General features: G+C 43.4%; 1 protein-coding gene across 7 annotated transcripts in view; it reads right to left on the reverse strand.

Moving 5' to 3' along the window:
- The window catches only part of AGPAT3 (1-acylglycerol-3-phosphate O-acyltransferase 3), a 100,827-nt gene that overhangs the window by 24,365 nt on the left and 52,718 nt on the right, over nt 1-23,744 (reverse strand). For all 7 annotated transcript variants that reach the window (XM_054182143.1, XM_054181885.1, XM_054182058.1 and 4 more), the window contains one exon: nt 89-315. In XM_054182143.1, the coding sequence (XP_054038118.1) occupies nt 89-266 (178 nt within the window). In that variant the 5' untranslated portion in view covers nt 267-315. The remainder of the gene's footprint in view (nt 1-88; nt 316-23,744) is intronic.

The following is a 23,744-nucleotide window of genomic DNA, read 5'->3' on the forward strand; positions in this document are numbered from 1 at the left end:
CATATATTTTCTTTAATTAACAAAAAGAGAAACAAAAAACACTCCCCTCCCCACCCCCAGCCTTCACATCCCCTTCAAGCATACTCACGGCTCCAAAGTGAATAGGCAAGGCGGCAGTTTACTCGGCGATAAAACTGCTTGTTTATGGGCCAGAGGACTAGCGTGCATAGTTGAATGAAGTTAATGATCAGTCCACTCACAACAAAGACAAACCCAATGAGGAGGTGAACTATGAACTGGGTCTTCAGAAAGGCAATGAAGCCCATGATAACCACTCAGAAGCGCGTGCAAGGGCCGTCACTCAGAATAATTGTCCTGAAAGAGAAAGAAAAGAGTCAAATGGAGACTGGATTTACAAGCCCTAAGGAAGGGCAAAGCGAGAGCCCTGAAACAGCCCACGCAACTTCAGCAACAGGAACCCAATCCAATAAACACTCTGCTCTCCAAGCCTGCGTCATTCAGATCTTCACACAATAAACTGTTGATGGTGCAAATCACTTCCAAAAATAGGAAGGAATCATTATTTACAATTTACAGCCCGCTAAGAAGGTTATTGCTTGCTGAAGATGAATCTCGCACCTCTCTTCAAACAAAGACCATACAACTGGACTTAATGCTGGGAGGAACACAGAGAGCCCTGCACTCACAAGTGAAGCAGTTGAGCCCCGATCGGTAACCAAGCTGCACGGTGACTGCTGTACCTTCAGGGGCTGCCGTCCCTGAACTGCAACAGGAGCCTGAGGCCCCCGCACCCAATAAATGGCATGCCCAGCCTCTGGGGCTGCGTAAACCAACCCATGCCTTCAAAGCCACCGCTCTGTACACACTTCTCCCGAACAAGCACCCCGTGAGGGCTGCCGGGGGCTACAGAGACTTCGTTACACATTTGCTTTGACTAGAATAGTACAACAGTCCGCCTGGGGAGCAGGCTCTTCATCCCGCAGCGGATTTCAGGATGAAGAGAGCAGGGCTGGCCACACAGAGCGTCAGTCTGGCAAACGCTAAGCCATGGAAATGGAAATTAGGTTGCCCCACAACTGAAACCCATGCTGGAGCAAATTTAATAACTTCTCACTTTGTCAAGCCACAGTTCTATGATCAAATATACCTGTTAGCGTGGGGGAAAAGAGTAAAATAGTAGAAAAACCTTAGGCTATGTAGCAGTACAAACTTGATCTTGAAAGGGCTTTGGTGCAGGATCTTGATTCCACTGAGTTAGCCAGAGCACTTAATTCTGAGCACATGCCATACTTATACCAGGTGCAGAAAGATGAGTGATGTCTGAGCCAGCAAAAAGTCACAGTAACTTAGACAGACAAGTCTGATTCAATATAAATCCTGCCAGTACAAAGTTAACCCAATAGAATGTACTTACCAAGCCACCAGACTGAGTTTATTCCAAACCCTGCACTATCTGGCACTGGCCTTTTTGACCCATTGGGTACTAGAAGCCCTTCAACTAGGCCAGCCAACCTGTCAAACCACAGCCTCAACATCTCACCCAAAAAATAAAAGCATGACCCTGATCTTCTGCCAGAGCCAAAGCTTGCTGACAATATTTATGCTCAGCTTTTACAAGTATTGCAAATGACCAGACCAACCAGTAGATGGTAACAAATACTTCTGACAAGCCAAGCATATGAAGGTGATGCAGAAGTTACCCCATGCCCAAAAATAAAGTCCCTGCCAGCTGTGAGGAACCAAAACATTTTCATTTGCCACCTGCTTACAGTATGGTGCTATTTATAAAACTCCACAGCAATTTTACTTGTGAAAGCTTGTTTTCTACCATCTCTTCTACAAATCAGGTACTGCCTTTCAAGGCACAGAGTGTCTAGCTTTTGCACAATTAAAATCTATTTGCATCGTTAGTAACTTACCTACTTCAGAAGCACATCACAGAGGAAATAAGTCAGTTTCAATACAGCCACTATTGTGCCTACCACAGAAAGCAAAGCAAGTTGAATAAGCCGATATTGAAGCTTATGATGAATAATCTAAATTCTCACATTGTTTTCCTGTAAGAATGGAAGAAACATTTCTTCCACTAGTAAATTACTTTAAGAAGAGCTGTTGGGAAGCAGAGACTTGTGTTTAAACAGAAATAAATGGAGTCCTCCTTCCTCTCCCCTTCCCAAAGGGTTGCAGGGTACAGTTGTCTCATACAGACAAAACACTGCACCAGCGTTCAGATGTATGGGAGGTAGCCATGGTGTTCGGTGCTTGATTCCCTAACACAACAATGGGCTCATTTATCTTTTCTACAGGCAAGTTCTTTAAGTCATTGTACTAAGTACCACCAAACATTAAACACCAAGTTCTTCACTGCTAAGATCAGTCATTCTCTTCATCTGGTCTCTCTCAAAAAACAGTTCAAACAAAGCTGAAAAGAACAGTTGCCCTTTCTCCCTCTCCCCACACAACTGTTTCTTGAATCCCTACCTGCCTTCCATACAGCAACGTGCAGGCGGCTTTGCTGATGACTGTGTCTGTTGTACTCATTAGCCTAGTACTTATTGCCTTTCAATGTGCAGCTTGGCCCATCCTGGACAAGGGCCCAAAGCGCATAAACGGCATAAGGAAGAATAGAAATGTCAAAGATTATCTTCAAATAAAATCGTTTGGCTCCACTTCCATGGCCTCTTTGCTTAGAGCAAAGTCTCGAGCACTGTGGTATTTCTCCCTTACATTAAAGATGCTACCGTATTACAGACCCAGAAGGACACATCCCTTTTTACCAGACAGAAAGCTGGAGACATTGCAGCATGTTGCTTCTCCCGCTTCGTTACGCGTGGAAAACAGGATTTATCACTCGTGCGCCGATGCCGTGCCCCGTTCACTGGGCATCGTCTCACTCTGGCAGGACTCCAGAGCCGCACAGCTCTGGCTGGGGACACGGCACAGCCGGCCCGTGTGCCTGCACCAGGGCTCACTGTGCCCCTGCGCATCTGGGGACTGCGAGTCTTACCAGTATTGCTACAGGGTAAAGAGAACAGCAGCCAGAGCACAGCTGGCTCCCCTCTGGCACCTTACAAGGGCAGCATTTGCCCAATTGCTCCCTAAAGCACAGCTGGTTTACTTGTACTTCCTCTTAAAATGGACAGGGATCAACTAAAAAAATGGGTTAGTCTGGTTGTCTGATCCTTCCAGTTTCAACGCTGGATACAGAACCTGCCAGCGTCCCTTTTGCCAATCCCCCACTTGATTGTATTTGACTTTTCAGACAATAAGAAGTTAATCTTAACCCAGGGATTTTTTACTTTTCTACATTCCTGCCCACGTAGGGCAGCCAGGCAATTCAGGGACAGGCCAACAGACAAAGAGTGGTCAGCAGCTGTTTTGATGAATCCCACAGTTGGGCTGGGGAAAGGATGGGGAAATCGGTATTTGCTGGAACGAGGAGAAGCAACACTTCATGTGCCACATATATTACGATAGCTAAATGACGTGTCTTGAAAGTAAACATCTGCCCTAGCTTAAGACAGCAAGTCTGAGCACTATTCATTTTTTTCTTTTTCAAAGTATACACCTATCATGTGCATATTCAAAGACCTGCTATCTAAAAATCTTTTTTTTTTTTCTCCTTTCTTTTCCTAAAGCACCCTGTAACTTCACAACATTGATCTTCCACCACAAAACCTCCGTTTCCTCCTGTGTAGCCACACTGAGAACCGCAGGCAACTTTAGTACTCTTCATGCTTTCACATCCTCATCGAGTGCCTGCTTTTCACAGCCACGCTGCAGGGCAGCGCTAGTGTAAAGCCCTGCTCAAACCAAACAGCACGTTCCCATTGCCTCTTAATGCCATGCCTTATCTTGCAGGGCCCCTTGACTTTATGAAAGTCAGAGACCGCTCCCCATAGTATTGATCTTTATCTTCACTGATGAGAAAGTTCTTAAACGCTTTGCATCCTTCTGGGCTCCCTCCCTTATTTATGTATCTCTCAAGTAAAGCAAGGGGGCAGATGTTCTACGGATTTCTTGGGTACAGAGTTGCATCTTGAGGCTCCACGTGCACATGGATTCCTTGGTATATAAAAGATACTATGTGCCTCTCAGTAGAAGGAGTAATATGATCTTTTTCCTTTACCCAGTTTTCTACGTTCATGAAAGTCCTAATGATTAAACTGCTTCGAAACTTCTACCTCTCTGTCAAATGCCACTGGAACGTGCCACCAAACTCAAAAGCCATTAGAAAGGAGAATGACAGAGATAGCGTGATTGCATCAGCCTCATTTCCTTAAGAAATCAGGTTAAAAATCACAGATGCACAAAGTGCACTAAGCACGTTAGCTGTTTCATGAAACATGTAGTTATTTATGAACTCAAAATTAAAAATTAAGCCATTAATCATTCTATAATATAGTATTTCCAGCTCATATTCCAGGTTTTAATTAATTTATTGCTGTCATGTGTGTACAATTCCTCTGAAGATCATGAGGTTTGCATGAATATGAGCATGAAATTAGAAACTGGTCCACTGATTCTAATATTCCAACCCAGTGAGAATTAATGTGCTCTACAACAACAAAAACTGCAGCAGCCAGTACTTACATCTTTAGCCTTTTGCCTTCCGTTTTTCTGAGCATGCTCTGTTCCCATTTTCCAGCTGCATCTGTTCTACTGTACAATATTTATCTCCACTTCGGAAACTAATTACCAGCATCTCTTGCTCTGAATGTGTTGCCCCCACCCTGAATTCTGGTGTTTTATCTACCTCATAACATTTTTGCTAGTTGGGGAATTGAGTGAAACCTTTATAATACTCAATTCTACCATTTACTCTCATATTTTAAAATACTGTATTTTCAGATTGAGCTTGGTAAGCCCCCTTGATCTGTATAAACTTAGCAAACCCTGTCTATGAAAAAAGACTAATAATATTGCAAGTTAAAAACATACAAAAAGGCATTGTTGGCCAACCTCATCAAGAGTTTGCCTGCCATTTTTCAGAATTCTACAAACTCTGCTCACTGAAAGCACACGAGGAAAATTAAAACCTATTTTTTATCCAAAGTGAGAACTATCTATTCGATGAGCTGCTTCATGTGCATGAGGCAGACAGGCACAAATGGCAGCAGCCAGGAGCTGCAGAAAATGCCTCTCCTGTCAGTATACCTTCTACCCTCCAGATTTCTCTGATGACCCGACTCAGGCTACTGCTCTTTTAAAACCAACTACGAAAATCACTAGCATAATCGTCTTTTCCCTCACCTCCCCTTACAAGATCAGAAAACCCAAGAATACTAACCAGCTAACCAACAGTCGAGGCAGAGACATAAGGGAAAGCTTTCAATACCACTGCCCATACCTGTTCGGTGTATAAATAAAAGTACAGGTCCCAGTCTGGTCATCCTAGCTTCCCTCAGAAGTACTACATTGCCACAGAGGTAGCAGATTATTTTCCTGGACATTTCTGGGACATACCACACAAAACCACATTGCTCATCTTATGAGTTGCGTTCAATGCTTAGAAATAATTACCTCAGTTACCTCTAAGAAATATTTTTTCCTTGCAGAATATGCAATACTTTTCTAGCTAAAAAAAGTACAGTGGCTATCCAGCTTCTAAAAGCATAATGATATATTCATAGCAAATACCCCTGATAAAGGAAAATATTAGGAAGCAAGTAGATAATTGATGGTCTTCCACTTCCCACGCTGTACCGCATCTCTTTCTGGGATGAGGAATTTGGAAGCCCAACCCACGTGATGCAGAAGCCACATAAAACCAACAGACAGGGTATTTACCCAAGGCTTTGCCCCAGACTTCAAAAAAGCAACCCAAGGCTCCTGCCCACACTGCCATGGCACCACTAACAGCAGTCTCCACTCAGGCCCGATTTATTTAAGAAGTATAGTTTTAGAAGAACCACTGGCAACCCCACCTGTCTAAGTAGGCTAGAAAACACATCTTAGATCAACAGCAATGAGTCAGTATAGCTAATAAGCAAATTAAAGGAAATAAGGTCTAACAACAGTTTTGGTATCCATTTGAACAGTCTGTACTCCAGATATGCTGTAAAAATAGACAACTATTCAATCGCAGCCCACACAGCATTACAAACTGTCTACTACAGACCTAGCCTTTTAAATCTAAGCATGACAGGAAGATTATCTTAGTTTCTCACACAATATAGGTCTAATTTCCCTGCACATCTCTCAGTGAAATTCTAAGCTGATTCAGAGTTCATTAAAAATCCGCTTGTCATGACTTTCTGAAATTGAAGTGCATGGAAGAGGACCTTAAGCCAAACTTAGGTCACAAAGATGCAAATTTGTTTCTGAGTTGTGAGAACTAGGAATATGATCTCAAAAAGTGTTACTGAGTTACCATCATGGAATTAGATGAGAATTTATTCCTTGAAGTTTTGTCAATCTTGGCTTTGAAACAGCACCACATCCAGTTTCTAGAACAAGTCAAGTCTAAAAGATTATCACCACTATCTGTCTGAAATATATTCATTATTTTGGTCTTGATCTAAAGCCCACTAAATAATAGAATCTTCCATGAATGTCAATAGGTTTAACTCAGTATCTGTAGGAAGTTTTTATGAGATTAGTCTATTTCCATCAAATAGGAAGCCTTTTGCTTGACTCATCAAGGATTCTAATAAGAGGTCGATACTTCAAGGTTTAAAAAAAAAAAAAAAAAAAAAAAAAAAAAAGAGCTGTGCACATCGCTCTGACATGCATCATCATTTAATAGGCATGGAGTATGAGAGGTCCTAAAGAGTATTTAATTTTCTTCTACCATAGGTAAAGTGTAGGCTTTAATTCTAGGCATGATATGGTGGTCACTCAGAGCAATGACAACATGAGAAGCACACATCCTGGACAGAAATACTAGTCCCTGTTCATGCCTCCTCCACTCTTTAGAAATCTTTAATTCTATTATCACAAAACTGTAAGTTTACCAATAAACTTTGGGAGAGAGTAAGTAACAAAATAAAACCCATACATGAATAGCTTCTGCGTACCAGCGAGCCCTATTGGCGAGTGACCACAGCAAGTCATCCCACAAATGCCGTGCTAGGGCATGGCCCTGCTGTGGAGGGCCCTATATGTGCTCAGGACACCTCCTGCCACAGCAACACCCCCCCACCCTAGGAAGAACACCCGTAACAGGTCCACACCCTACCAGGACTTCAGCCCCAGCACTCCTTCCATTTGAAAATGTGGGGAAGCTTCCTATCAAAATATGGGTTGCTCTAAAAAAATTAAATCAAGATAACTGGTTGTTTAACTCCTATTTTGTAGATAGAAGACCACAGAATATGTAAACAAAGCAACATTCAAGCAACTTGACAGAACAAGAAGGGGATAAACCAGCTCTTGATACTACCTATCACTGCACTTGAGGGGCAGTTTTCCCTCTTCCCTGCCCTAAATGAAGCGTTACTGACACGATTAAGCCTCCTCGCCAGCTGCAGAGACCACTGTGCTTATGCCTCTGCTAGAGATGAAATTATATTTTTCTAACTTGTTACTACAATATTACAGCTGAAAACACAAGCAATATTAAAATGGCTATTTTCCGAATTTAATTTCAACCATTTCCTTTTATCATACTCGGCACACACTAAAAGAGCAAGCGTGCACAAATTCAATTTCTTCTCAGAATTCAGTTAACTCAGGCTCTATTTAAACAAATGGATCAGATAACCAAAATGAATCCTGACTTGCTTAGAAATCTGCCGGCTGCAAGGCAACCAACACAAGGAAGCAGAACTGCTTGAGAGACCTCCCTCACTGCGAGCACCTCTTCATCAATGAAGAAAACAATGGTATTTTCATAAAGATCCTCTGTGCACAACAGGGAAACTAGAGAGATTCTGTCGCGAGTTCACTGGGTAAAACCAGCCCAGACACGGCTGAATTTCACTGATCTAGGCTGACATCATTTCTTCTGTAGAACAGACTCTCCGTACTTGCAAAACACTGCAGGATTCTGCGTTGAGCTTTCCAGTGAAGGGGTTCCACTACTTCGAAAGCCCGTTGTGCATGCGTGTAGCTTGTTTTTATTTCAGGAAGACAAACACTGCCTTATGGTTTAGTAAACTTAGGATAGCTTCTATTATAGTATGTCATTTACAACTGCTTGTAGGTGTTTGCATGCTGTTTCTCCCCTGTATACACGCATACCATTTGTCATCATTCAGGCTGCAGTCTGGCACTTTTGCTTCAGTATAAACAACACATAAAGTTGATTTTTCCTAAAGTTATAATTAAAGAAACCTTAATTGCATATTAAATTTAGCTTAGATAATAATTTGCAAGTTTGCCTCACCCCTCGTACATACAGATGGGTTTTGTGGGTACACACATATTTACAGAAACTTGGGAGAGGTCTCGTAGAACTCAGTCTTAACAAACCTTGTCCTAAACTTGAATATTACTGATTACAAAGATCTACCCAACTGCAAGCATTTGAGCTCAAGTTCTTTCTTTGATCTGCTTGCTAGCAAGAGGAAAAAAAAAAAACAAAACCCAACCTCGTAACTTATCTTACTCTACATGGCATACAATTAGCCTCATTTTGAAAACCAAAGGCAGGTAGACACACGTTACTCCTGGTTTCATCTTTAGTGGAATGGGGAAAACTCAACAGTTCGGGGCAAAAAATAAGAGCTTTTCAATCCTGGTCTCCGGAACCAAAAAGAAATTGCACTTGAGTAAGCCTTACTGCAGCAGAGCTAAGCTAAACCACAAGTTAACGTGCACATTTTAATGCACCAGCTTCCCAAAAGGGTGCCGGTAACCCCAGAGCGCAACGGGGATCCCACATCCCTCCCCAGTGCTGACTGCTCTTCCCAGGGGCTAATACAGGGGCTATGTGTTTGCCTTTCTTTGCAGCACTACAGAAGTCAAACCCGCCACTGCAGCCATACGGAGACATCCGCCATCGACCCAGGGCAAGGGGGAGCCGTCTTCCCACCATCCCGCTGGCACAGTAAGACACTGCAGGAACAGACCTGGCTCTTACATGGAGAGGGAGAAGATAAGCAAAGAAAGAGGGATGAAACCAGGGGAAAACACCAGCCCACAGCAAGACATTTTACGCCGAAATGCATGAGCTGGAACACTGTCATGTTCTGTATATTTTAGGAAATAAATAGGAACAATTATCCAGTTTTGCAAATTCCTTGTGGCTCCAGACAGACAGTTAAGCATGACTCACTCAGAAATGGCTGTCAAACACCTTCTGCCAGTCTTGCTCCTTCTCTTGGGAGCTTTTAAACCTCCCCCTGTCCCTTTTTCTTTGTTTGGGGGCAGCTATTCTCCCTCCTTTGCCAGTCTAGATAAAACTCTTTCAAGGGAGAAGCAGGATGCTAATCCTTGCTAGCTCCCCAGTTCCCTATTCCTTCCCTCATGTTACACACTTCTCTCTTTGTCACACACGCCGGTGACTTTCCAGGCCTGTGCAAGAGGCTGTGTGCCACAGCGGATTTATGCTATTCAATCATCGTGCACAGCGTTACAGGCATTGCCTGCCCATCTGGTATTCAGTTGGTATGTCAACCCCAAGTTCTGAAAAATGCTGTCAGGCTTCCAGCTTGCACAGGCTTTGAGAGCGGAAGCAGGCTGGGAGATGCTCTTGGACAACTAGGCACGCTCCAGCAGGTCTAACAGGTCCGCTCCAGTTCTCTAAAGGACAGCCAAATATTTTTCTGTCCTGCTAACTGCTCTCTGCAATTTCACTCTGAACGCCAACAGCAGGGTGTCCTGCCCGATTTCAAGTGTGGCAGGTGATGGGCAATACTGGGATGCAATACCTGCCAAGCAGTACTAGGATGCTCTTGGTGCTAAATGCTCCCTTTCTTTTCCCAGCCAGGTTCACTCATCGGCGATATTTAAGAAAGGACTTCAGTGGCACCTTCGGTAAACGCTGTGCATCTCTGTACCCCTACATGCAAGGGAACGGATACTTGCGAGAGCCACCAGCTAGATGGAGCTTACTGCACAGCCTGGCAGCAGCTCACACATCATTTAACCATTGCACTTGCAATGAACAAAATCGCCACCAGCACCACAAGACAGTTAAGCAGTTTTGAATGCTCGTCATGAAAAATAAGCCAACAAACCTCTAATAACCACTGTATCTGCGTACTTCTGACTTAGTCCCAAAGTTACACTGCAGGCACGGGAAATCTTTTTTCTTAATGACAACACACAGCTTTAGGAAGCTGCAGATGTAAAGCACATCCCCACAGGCACCTGTCGATTGTCCGCCTGCCTGTGCTGCTGCTCCCTAGACCGTGACTTAGGAGTTTGTGTGCAGCACCACAGTGATGTGGCTTTACAGCTCCTGGGTCTCAGCTGGCCAAAGTGGGGGGTGGACAGAGTGGGGCAAGAGCCTACAACTGTCCACAGAGCTTTGCTTTGATACTCCCACCACCACCTCTTCCTTAAGCCTCAGGAGGAGCTGAGAGACCTCCCTCTCTCACAGAAAGGAAAAGATATAAGACACTTCTCCACTATGCAGCAGTAGCATTAATTGGCTGAAAGCACGCATTCCTGCTCCTGGGGCTGAAAAAAAATAATCTCCATTTTCCCTAGGGCAGGAGACCCCAGACCTCTGGGCAAGGGAACAGGAAGCAACAACTTCTCCCTGGAAGGACAAGGATGGAGGGGATGACCCATTTTAGCCAGGTGTAGTGCTCACAATGTGGGTGCTCGGGAGGTCATGTAGATTTGGTGGGTAGCACCATACTGACACCCCCAAACAATGGTTCTCAGCTGACAGCAGGTCTCAGCACAGTAGAGCAGAATTCCACACAGGCATGGTTTTGAAAATCACCTTGCTTATACATACACGCACACGCACATATATATAACATGCACCGGACATATCAGCAATTTCCAGGATAGCAGTTACAAGCCTGAGGGAATTTCATTTTAGCACACTAGTTATGCTAGTATTTGTAAAGAAATGATCCGTAGAAAATTGGCATTGTCATCAGAGAAAGGGTGGGAAGTGGAAGCCAGGAGAGCGTGGACTCTGTGATTTACAAGTAATGACACAAGGCTAGGCTGGCCATAATCAATGTTTTTCTCAAATCAGCTCATTATTTATTCCGTCCCACTGCAGTTTACATACCTATGAAATTGCTACACAGTATCTGTGATCCCACAAATCTATGATAAAATTTGCATTTTGACAGAAGCATGAATCTTCCTTTTTTCAGGCAACGTGGCAAGAATATCAAAACTCTTCCCTCTCCACTAAAGTAATTGATGCCAGTAGAATTTTTCCTGTTGAGCTACGACATAGATTATGCAAAACAGAGTAATAAGAAAATCCAAATGAACATTTTTTTTTATACTCTTTTCAAAAAGGACAGACAAAAAGAAGTAATTCCTCCCAGTTCTTAGCTGGCTTGGAACAGATTCTCACAGGATGGTAGGGGTTGGAAGGGACCTCTGCAGATCATCTAGTCCAACTCCCCTGCCACAGCAGGTTGCACAGGAACGCATCCAGGCGGGTTTGGAATGTCTCCAGAGACGGAGACTCCACCACCTCTCTGGGCAGCCTGTGCCAGTGCTCTGCCACCCTCAAAGTTAAGAAGTTCCTCCTCGTGTTTAAGGTGGAACTTCCTATGCTCAAGTTTGTGCCTATTACCCTTTGTCCTGTCGCTGGGCACCACTGAAAAGAGCCTGGCCCCATCCTCCTGACACCCACCCTCTAAGCATTTATAAGCATTGACAAGATCCTCCCATAGCCATCTTTTTTCTAGACTGAAAAGACACAAGTCCCTCAGCCCTTCTGTCCTTGTTGAACCGGGGAACCCAGAACTGGACACAGTACTTCAGATGCGGCCTCATCAGGCCAGAGTAGAGGGGGAGGATGACCTCCCTCGACCTGCTGGCCACACTCTTCTTGATGCACCCCAGGATGCCATTGGCCTTCTTGGCTGCAAAGGCACATTGTTGGCTCATGGTCATCCTGTTGCATTTAACTTCACAAATGCTTAAGAAATTATATTTGTGGTAGTTCTTTGGTTTCTCTGCAGGTTACTGTTATTGCTTCACAAACACCTTGAATATTGGGGGGCACTGTTGCACCCACCAGCCTGGGTGCTGGCACTGTTCCCATGGCTGCGACAGGCCATGAGGAGCTCAGAGAGCTGGGGACAAAGCTCAGTAACCCACCTCGCACCCGGGCTGGCCCCAGACTCATCTTTACTTTATGTGAAGGCAGACATATTGTGAGACAGAAACACAACCCAGGTTTCTAGTTTGATTAAAGGAAAAAAAAAAATTAAAAAACCGAAACACTCCAGTTGCTTAAAATTATGAAAGAGGACTGAGATAAAAATTTAATACATATACGTATATACATACATGCTATATAATTACAAACATGTAATTAACCACAGAAATAGCTGAAGCTGTAAATTGCCTCAGTGAGTTTTTGCAATATAGCCAAAAAAAAAAAAAAAAGGGCATTTTTATTATTGTGAAGAGCTCAGGACTTTTGCCCCACCTGACTGGAGGTCAAGTCAATATTTAACCACCAGGAAATCACATTCTGCATCTAGCAGGTCTATTATTTTCAGCCTTTCGCATCGAGCAAATGCTGATATTGGCATTTTCCCCTCAAATGTAAGCATTTTCAGTTCCTCTTGCGAAGAAAGACTTTTTGCCTTAATTACTTCTGGTTTCGATAGAGCTAGCAGGTGTAGCGAGACTATTTTCTTCATTTCAGCTAGTTCATTCAAAGTTGAAAACCCAACTGGGAGTTGAAAAAGGAAAGAACCTCTTGGAATCTCTGAATAAAAAACAGGTGGGAGAAAATGAGGTCTGAATTTTAAATGGGGCCAGACTTTCCCTTGTACTCACATCTTGTTTTGTCCCTTGTAGTAGACTTCTGCTCTGAAAGGGAACACATTCTGGCTGTGGCTACTCTCTTTAGTGAGAAGAATACTGTCCAGAGTGGATTTTCTGAGTAATTCAATATCCCTCCAAAGCCCTTCATTCTTTCTGAAGTTATTAAGCCAGATAGTTTGCCTTCACAGGTGAAAATGCATTTTTAGGGATACAAAAATCTGAAGCTACTACAATTACGACTGGTACCGTAAAACAGGATTTGGTCAGCTTTATGTCTAGATGCTGATAGAGGCACTTTTTAAGCATTAAACGAATGCTATGGGGAAAACACTAACAAATATTTAAAGAGTAACACACTTAAATAGTTTGTCATCACTGTGACTCCTACTTTCCAACTTGAGATGAACATCTGCTTTGTAGCTGATAATTAAATCTCTCATTAGGTCCCAAATTCTGAAGTCTAATCAGGTTAAAAAAAGTTTTAATTGTTTTTTTTTAAAAAAAAAAAACAGGTTATAATATATTTCTGCGAGAAACTTTAGTATTTCTATATTTCGATGCAGGGATTTACAATTTGACATTAGTTGGAACACCCTTTCCTGGATCCCCTGCTCTGATTTGTACAACTTCTAAGTTGCAAAAACATTTCAGAGTGTCTCCACCCTCATTGAAGAGAGAGGTCCACTGACAGCAAGTGGCCAGAATGCTTGCCAGCTAGCAGCTAGTTGAAGCGGCAAATAACAAAGTAATCAGCCACAGTGACTTCTTTAAAATATTAGGAATTTTTTCCTAGATAGCCCAAATAGATTTCCTAACACCAGTAATCCAGCACTTTTCAGCAAACAGCAAATGGTCAAAAGAAGTACAAGGTAAATATTGTATAAAAAGGCATCATTCAGTCAATGTCGCCTGTTTCCAGATCAGTGTATGGTTTTCTCAATGACGAAAGTACATGGCTCACAGCTGTCCCTTGGAGTCACTTCCCTGAATGGAGGGACGTCTTCCAAAGTGAACCATGCAACTGCAAAACAGAAAGCCTGACACATGGGACCGCCACTACTGAGGTCAACAGTAAGTTCAGTTCAAGAATTGCACAGGGGAGCACAAACCTCCCTCAAGATGGCAGCTTCTCCACATCCCCATGGAGCCAGGGGCAAGGGGGATGCCCAGAGTTGCAAGTGCTCAGGTAGGTAAGAAAAGGGGAAGATAGCAACCTTGAAGTGCAGAGAGCTGAAGAGCTGAGAGGCTAAGGTGGAGCACAGGAACAAAGCAGCACAGGGGAGCAGACGTCACCACCAGACCATGCTTCCCCCTCCAACCTGTATGTTTGAATTCACAACATGTACAAGTCTTCCATCCATCACTCTCCACCTCCATGCCAGTATATTTAGCATGCTGTTTCGCTCCCCTCACTACCTGCAACTATAGGAGTTATTTGTATGTCAGAAAAAATGCTCATCACTTTAATTTTTCCCCCTACTAGCTGAATCAGCAGAGTAAAATGACAATCTGCGTGTTCTGGCATCAATTCGATAGCTACCTACTACCGTGCCACAGAGACACAGTTAATGTCACCACTACAATGCTTTGATTTAGTCAGGCAGGAGGAGCTTACTACTTGCCAGAAAAAGCTCTCAACTGGGCTATTTGTTTCCTAACTCATGGGGTGCAGGAAGGAAGCTGCATCCACACACATCACATCGGTGCAGCTCTCTTCAGCTCTGCCCCATGCATCAGCTTCCTTCCACCAGCTCCGCTCCCAGTGGATGAGCAAAGCAATCACTGGTCAATCCCAAAATTTCTCAGACACATCAAGAAGATAGTAAACCTAAAATATCCCTGACTGACTTTGTCTCCTTCTCCACGTAAATGTCTATTTTCAGAACTGTAGCTTCTATTATTGATCTCCTGAGAACAACAAAGGTTTTGTTTTTAATTCTCCCCTTGCCATGGCAATATATGTACCAAGTAGAAAGACGGTCTCTTTAGTAAAGTGCATTTGATGCTATTTCTGAACACAAGATACAAAACAGTATCCTAATGGTTCGCAGAGTTTTAGTTTTACAGTAATCTCCCAAGAACTCAAGTTCCCATCAATTTTTTTGTCATTACAAGCCACTTCCTCAGTTGTGTTTTCTGCTAAAAAAATTTTGAACAAGGGCTGTTATATTTTAAGAACAACATTTTTTTTCTGACATTTCATTTCATACTATCATTTCTAGTTAGTTTTCTCTGCAAAGCTGCTCCCTGTCCTCTGTGTTAATGCATTCTTGATATCTACACTTTGACAGCGTTTTTGTCATCTTACCTACTCCCATATACACAATTAGTCTCCTCAATCTTTCCTTGGATGACAGTTCCTGCAAGCACTTTATGATCTTGTCTGCACATCCCAAAATTTTCCTTTCAGCTTCTAGCTTTATAAATATATTGTACTATGCAAAAGTGAACAGAATACATGCACGACAGTGATGTCGGGGAAATGATCTTTGAACAACTACCGACGAACACATATTTCGGACCATAGGGAGAAGGAGAGCAAATCCAGCTGCTGGTAACTTCTATTTCGCTAGCAGATTCCTAACACAGGATGAGAAATCAGCTCTTTATACAGACAAGGCCAAACTGTGGACATCTACATATGGTTTGATTCTCTCCTTTCCAGGCAAAATAGTCACCAATGAAGAAAACCCATGGGCTGCTTCCAGCTTTCAAGGCCACCAAACTTCAGATGTTAGCTTTGCATTGTGAACTGGCCTCTCCCAAGAAGTAGCCTCCAGAAAACGTGACCTATCGCTCACCTTTGCACACGGACTAATAAGAAGGCATCTCAATTCCTGAAATTTTGGATATGTATGAAGTCATCTTGGAACATCATATCACAAAGCCCAACCACTGACACGGCTTCTCTGGCCACTTCACCCTCTGTTTGTCTGTCCTACCTGAACATGGCCAGTGCAAAGGGAGAAGTACTGGATCCACCCCACAGACATCACGTTGGGCACGTACAGGACAGCCATCACAGGCACACTCTCTGTATTAGGGGCCCAAGTCCTGCCAGGGCACACACATCCCCAGTGACAGCTCACAAGGGTCTAACTTAAAGAGCCCAAACACAAACATTGGGAAGATCAAAACCTTCTCACTAACAACAGCCCTTCACATTCCCAGAAATTACTCCAAAAGGAATTAACAGCAAAGCCTGCTCCTCACCAAGGTTTCCTTCCTTTCTCTCTATCCAGACATAAAAAGATAACACCGATTTGTACTACTGCTAGCTGCATTAACAACACACATACAGTGGTTCAGCACTCAAACAAGTTGCCCAGAGAGGCTGAGAAAACTTCATCCTTGGACATTGTCAAAACCCAACTGGACAAAGCCCTGAGCAATCCAATCGACCTGTGAAATAAGCCCTGCTGAAAGCTGCCTCAAACTCAAATGGTACATTCCAGAGGTCCCACCCAACTATGGTCTTCTATATTATTTATTTTTATAATGAATGCTTGTAAAATTACAAGCCCTCAATTACAACCTCCATAGAAAAAAGGATGCTGAGACCTCATATTTGACCATGGAAAACCATTCTGAGATATCTTTCCTCCTTGAAACGTCATCAAGTGAGCTCTACAGGAAGGCAGGCAATGCACTTTGAACAATAATAAAGTCCAAACTGCCTGAGTTTTCACTCCACTTCCCAGGTGTTTTTTGCAGCCTGCAGTGAGCTGTATGTTGCCATGGTTACTCTTACAAACGTTTCACCCCTCCTTTAAAACTAATCACTCCACAGCTGCAGTATACACATGCCCTAACAGGTAACTAAGCCACAAATTAATTTTTTCCTCTACCACCTCTGCAAATCTAAGATTTGATTTAAAGCAAGTTTATCCTTATTAAGACAGATGCAAGTTTAAGTATTACTTAGAGCATTTGTTTCACTAGTCTTAATCTCTTTGCTAGCATTCTCCTCATGGTATCTTCCAAATTCCAGTGTTAAGTCACATCTCTTTCACATCACAGTCTGACATCGTTTGTTTGCAAAGGGCATCCAAATCAGCCACTGGGGGCCAAGTGCCTGGGGAACTGCATGCTGCACATCCCAGTGAAATGGGAACAGTGCTTGCCTCTCCGGCGTAGAGGTCTGCGGCAGAGCAACCACTGCAATGGGCATGATCATGATCAGCAAAGTCCCTGAGGTCAACTCTGTTTGTGTTCAAGAGTGAAAAACGGTCTATGTGGTGCTGACAGCTGCTCTTCCAGACTTTCCTCCAGCCTTTAATACCTCATCTTTTTCCTAAGCTCCAGCGCCAACCAATATATAGGATTCTCCATTTAGTTAATGCATAACAACTGCTCTGGTTACAGAGAAGAGCTTGAGTAACCGGATACTCACCATTACAAAGCAGCCTGCTAAAGAAAGGAATTTAACAAGTAGTTCCAAAAGCCTGGTTCCCTACAAACTTGTATTTTAATGTTGACTGACGCTAAAAGCTCACATCTGTGTAGAGACCCGGATATCAATGAACACCCAACTTTAAGTCATAACATTTCCCTAAATTGAGACTCTTAACAGCCCCTTTTTCCTCTCCCCAGCAACTTTCATGAAACTTGTAGGATTTCAGTAATTTTGGAGACACTGTCGCTGCCACCCACCAGCCAAGCATGGCTGTAAACCTCTCAATGGGTTAAAAACATATGGCTAAGGAGAGGGACACAGATAAATGTATTTGAACAGCACAACACTAAGTGCATAGCGAAGCAGGCTGGAATTCTGGCCAAACTCAACCTCTTCAAGTCATCAAATTTAAATGCACAGCAATGCTACGTTGGCCTGGATAAGCTCATGGTTTATACACATGGGCATGGTCATAAAATTCTTTGGGTAATGATTTTTTAAGATATTCAAGATTTGCACACTCGCAGATCCACGAGCAGCAGCCACAGCACAGAAAAAACGCCCTGAAATCCGCATTGAGAACCCAAAATCCACATTGGGAACACTGCTCAAAGCTTCAACTTCTCTGCAAACTCATGATTCATTTTACTCTACACTCTTAAAATTGCATTGTTTGGTGCTATGGGTGCGTTAGGAAGACATTGGCTGTTTTAATCTCTACGCACTTATCTCATAGACAACTACCAAGTCAATGGGGGACACCTGCCTTCTCAGTGCATCAGTTTAACCCTCTAAGTAAAGCAGTGGAGCCTACAATGGCTTTTACACAAACGTGGTGACATTTCAAGCACAGCAGCCCATAGATCATGGGCACATTATCCACAGATAATAGATGATATATATACACAAATATATCATGTCGTGCTTTGTGTGTTGAGTGATAACCTGCACAGATGCCCCCCGAAAACTGAACTGCTCCTCTACCAAGCTCAGGGCCGTTCTTCCTCAGCCTCCCTCCACGGTGGCACAGAGAGCTGTGCTCCACAGGCCTGACAGAGAACGTGCCAGCATAACGCTCCTCTCTCCCGACATTTTGAGAAAAGCATCGGTGAAGTGGACTAGCATTCTGATACGTGAATAATATACTAGAGTATAGATGAGGCATGTATTTTTTAAATCCCCGTCCCAAGAGTCCCCCCACCTGTGAGAGGTCCCTCTCTCCCCTTCAGCCAGCATGGAGGGCAGGGCCCGCCAGCGGAGCGGTGCTCTTCAGCCGCTCTGCTGCTCCCCTCAGGGCTGGGGAACTGGTGCAAGAGCACCAACGGATGGCCTGGCTAGTCATTTTTGCCTGTTTATCTCCCTCAGAAGTCAATCTTGCTTTAAAACAATATTTTAATAGGCAGTCACTATGCAGTCTTTTGCTGCGCGACTCCGAAGAAAAACACAAACCAAGCACTAACTTGACCGGAGCAGGGCTTAAAGCTCACTTTTGACCAGTTTAGCATTTACATTGCAGTACTTCCCAGGGCGCTCAACCATCCCCAGGGCTTAACCACCCCACTGGGATCCCCGCCAACACCGAGCGACCTGCCCCTGCTGTGTGCAAATCACGCCTCCAGCACATACAAATGAGGAACCTCCAGCTTATTCTGCCTAAAACAACAAACAAGACATTCACTCCAAAAATACAATGATGGCAAATACTAATAAAACCCAAGTGAAGATGAAGATGGACATCATTAGCAATCATGTGGTAAACTATTGCTTCAAAAACCCAAAACCAAGAGAGCAAAGCACAATTACAGTCAATATGCAAATAAAATAAACAGGCAGTGAAATTACACAGCTCATTAAAACTGCTTGAATATACACTCAAGTCTGGCATAGGCCTCTCCTCTCTCAGTCTGTCTCAAAAAATCCTGAACTATTGCAGTACAAAATACAACAGTAGCCAAAACTTTGTCATCAAAATTATTTTGCTCTTGACTCAAAGTGCATTAATGAAATCACAACATTCACGGCAAGTTCAGGTGTTTCGATGTATCACTCAAGCTACCGGGCTAGCAACGTGGTAAAATCTCAGAGTTAAATTACCTTAAATTCTAATAAAAAGTATACCAATTAACCAAAGTAAATACATGTTAGTATTTTGATCTCCTTTGGTGACCGGAAGCTGAAACTTATAGGGTAGATTTGGGAAGGGGGAAAAAGAAAGGAAAAGGCATTTGTTTCAAATATTTTGTAGCTTGGAATGGGTCAATTAAAAACCACAAACAAATTAGAGCAGAGGATTCTTATGAGTTTATCCTATATATTAAGTGATTACAAGAACAGAGAATGATAAATCCATTATTTATGTGCTAAGCGATTCGTCGATTAGTGAAAAAAGGCAATTCTTTTACGGTGTCGTGTTGGGGGGAGACTTTCACCAAACTCCCTGACTGACCAAAGGAAAAAACGTGATGTCTCATGCTCTGATAATTTATGTGCACTTTAGTTTTGCGCTACGGGTTATACAATCTGTATATACACTGGATTGCTGCAGCGTATCTTGTGAGGCATTCATACCTGAGAGCAGAACAAGCTGGTATGTGGAGACGTAGACGGGTAGATGCCTTCTGGACTATTTCCTGCCTGTAACTTCATGAGATTGTAACTGTGGTGCCTGAGCACCAGCCTTCACATATCTGCACAGTTTTTTTGGGGTTTTTTTTGGGTTTGTTTTTTTTTGTGGTTTTTTTTTTGGGGGGGCGGAGGGGGCGTGGTGGATTTCCTAGGTCATTTCTGAGGCTGGTGGCATTCTTGCATCAGACCCGCAGCAAGGGAGCAAGCCCCAGGCCTGCAGGGTGCCACGTGAATCCCAGAAGAACAAAGACCCTTCTCTTCCTGAGATGAATTACGTAGACAGTACAAACTAAATTTAGCCCAGAAGGTGACCAATTTACATCCTGTCCAGCAAGCTAATAAGGGTGCTCCAATCCAGGAGAAGAAAAAAAGATCACAGATGGAATTACAGAAAAAGCGGTTAATCTCTCAATATGCAAAGTTGATTCCCTGCTGAACTGGTGATCTCTGATCTTAATCACCCCAGCTCTGTCTGAGGATGTTCGGAATTGCAGCAGCCAAACTAGCACATTTAAGAAAAAAAAAATAATAATTAGTCTTTCTAGTTAGTTCCTACAGAGCAGACATACGTTAAAAAATGAATATACTAAAATATTTATCAAAGTCAGCTTTCTTTAAGCATCAACAAATTAAAGAATTAAAAGGAACCAAAACCAACAAAGCCAAAAAAGCACTCTGAGGTACTCACACTAGGTCTCATGCATATCTAATCAGAGAGGTTTGAATGAGCTCTTTTCACAAACAAATAGATGATGTCATTAATTTTCTCCTGAACCTTGAGGTTGTTGAAGAAGAGGATCTGACCTAATACCAGTTAATTCCTGCTGTGTGCAGAATTGTAATCTCTCCTGCAAACCAGATCTGACCTGGATTCAAGAATTTTAAGAGTGAACAAAATAAGGGGGGGGGAAAAAAAAAAAAAGAATTACAAGAGATGTACATGCTACGCCTATGTATAACATTCACACAAATTTATATTTGTGTCAAAAGCACAACTGATATCAGATGCATATACTGTACCCCATTATTGAGTCAAAACATGCAGAATTAATTAAAAACTACACTGTGTTCATATATATACCCACCACATGTACTTTCTTCGGTAAAAAACAAAAACATGTAGCAGGACAGCTGTTCAGTTATGTCCCATTTTCTTGATTATTTTCAGGACTAAGGAGGCTAGTAATCACACATATTGTAATTTTGTGCTACTACACTGTATAGCTGAAAGCTTGTATATCCGCAGATATTCACTGTAAAGCTTAAACATAAATAAACTCATTAATATTAGAAGTGTGCGCGTACACACACAGAGGACTGTAGGCTTGTAAATAGCACAAGCATAATTGCCTGGAGCAAGCACTCGGCAATAACAAAGCCAAGGAGATCACCCCACAGATTTTCTTTGTCTCTTCATTGCCTTATAAAACAAACAAACAAAAGAAACCACACTTTACGCTGGAGACTTGTTCTCAGCAACATCACACCCCTTAGAAAGTTTTCCAATCAGAGCCATATTAATTACAACTCCAGCAGGCTTTTTCCTTTTACAGTTGAAGTGACATGTAATTTTTCCACCACAACTAGTCAACAGATTGCACTCGGGTTTCTAAAAGTTGCTGTTTGCTCCAGACGCAGCTCTAAGAAGTTCCAAGATTTCTTTTGGCTGAAAGTCTTGGACATATGTAAAGACACGTAGAAAGGAAGCCTGCTCAGAAATCTAGGGCAGCCCTGCACTGCTCTGTCTTTCCCAAAGCCCACACAGGACCCGTGGCTACGCGCTGCTCCACAGCATGGCGAAAAACCCGGGTACACCTGGGCTCCCGTCCCCACTGCTCCCTGCCACCACCCTCCCAGGGCCCCAGCTTACTCCTGAAAGGAAACAACCTGCTGAGCTCCTAGTGGGGGGAAAAAAAACCTATGGCAGGCCTTAATTTGCGCCTGTCTGAAGCATTTCTTTTGAAGTGCTGAAGACACGGGTGTCCCACAAACACCCCAATGCATTGTCAGCCTGTCGCAGCCTAATTTCCAAATTGCATGTCAAGAGAGACAGCCATGCAAACTCTAAGCAAGAGCATGAAATCAGAGTGAAAGAAGTTTTAAAAGGCTCTCGCAAAAAAACTGGGAAGACACAATCACCATCTTACCCAACGCATGCTGTAGCATCCTTAGCCACTATGCTCTCAGCTGAATAAAAACATGCAAAGACTCCAGCAACAGCAAAACTGAGTCCCACGACAACTAAGACGGCACTGCCACGAATGAAGGAAGGTATCTACCCCTGGCCACATGCTAGTAAGCACGTTAGCTTCAAGAGCATTTCAAAAGGACCACCACCCTCCAAGCCCATCCCAAAAAAAGCATTTTAAAGGACAAGCCACCACTGCAGTAACAACTGCAAAATCCAACTTACCAATACAAATAATAGGCTAAAGCCAGGGCGATGAGCGTAGCACAGATTCCAGCTAGCAAGCATATACCCGACTGGTTTACCAACATCTTCCCAATTTGTTATTGATTAATAAAACCAAAAAAAAGGAAGAGGAGAAATGGAACGGCAAAAATGGACGATGCGAGTCTTGGCTAGGAAAGGAAATCAGTCTTGACATGGAGGAGGGATTATGATGACAAAAGCACATCGAGGTAAATCTGGAAGCGCTGCAGCTACTAAAACTGCCTGCTCAGCATCAGAAAAAAAAAAGAAACGTGTGTGTCCTCTCCGTTATGTGGCTTCATAAAACACCAAACTAAAAAAGCCCCTCTCACCTCGAGAATGAAGGTATGATTGGGGCATAAGTGGACTAATATTTAAAATAGGTAATACTTCTCAATCAATATCACTGTCAGGTGGTGTTGCTGACAAACCAAGCTTTTGCTCTAATCCAGTAATCTTCTTACAACAAATTACCAGGCTACAATCAACTGGATTCGCTCGCGCAGTGAGGTACGTATGCTCAGCCCTGCTGCTTGACACTTTTTTTTTTTTTTAAAAGAGCTGACAAAAGATTTTAACAAAATCTAGATTTTTAACACAAAGGAACCTCCTGCCCCACCAAAGCCTGTCTCTTCTCCACGAAGAGCAAACAGGAGGCTTGAGAGAACATCACGGCAGAGAACGGGTTTGGTCTGCATGCATAGCGCAGCCCTTGCAGCGCAGAAGGACCGCTCGCCTTCCTGGTGTGATGAAGGGACACCTTTGAACTGCACAGACTGAAGAAAAGGGCCCTGCAGGCAGCGGGGGAGCAGGCTCCCGGGGCCAGGGACTTGTGACTCCACTGCCCTTAACCTTTCTCTGTGGGTCTCTCTTTACCCAACTGAAGACAGTGGTATATTTTCTCTCTTTTCCCTGCTCCAAATTCAGGGCTTTTGGGGGGCCTGAGTCACAGCAGGCACACTCCAGCGGCTTGATTAACAAAAAGGAGATACCATACCCTAAAGAGGAAAGAAACAAGGTGGCAGTGATTACGCCCTACCCAGGCGGCGGGAACACAGTGCCACTGGAGTGATTAAGGCTCAGGGGCCCATCCGCTGTTCTGCGCCATAATCTGGACAGCCCAGATAAAGAGAGAGTCGGGGCCACGTCCGCACAGGGACACAACAGTCAGACCGAAGAGTGGGATTCCCCTTCACCTACCATTACCCCAACACGGCTCTACCTGCAGATACAGTTTTCACTGGCATAACTGATCCTCACCTGGTAAGAGTTAGGCCTCTAAAAGAAACAAGAGGAAGCAAAGTCCAAACAAAATCTAGCTTTAAAGCCAAAGGGAAATTAAAGTGGTAGTCACAGCCCCCCGACGCTCCCATTTTCTGAACAAACTTTAACAGCAGCACTACAGAAACATACAACATGCTTGAACCCTTGGCTGTCCTCTAAATGAAGTCACAAGAG

The sequence above is a fragment of the Rissa tridactyla genome, chromosome 1 (genome assembly GCF_028500815.1).
Source record: "Rissa tridactyla isolate bRisTri1 chromosome 1, bRisTri1.patW.cur.20221130, whole genome shotgun sequence".
Classification (NCBI taxonomy): Eukaryota; Metazoa; Chordata; class Aves; order Charadriiformes; family Laridae; genus Rissa; species Rissa tridactyla.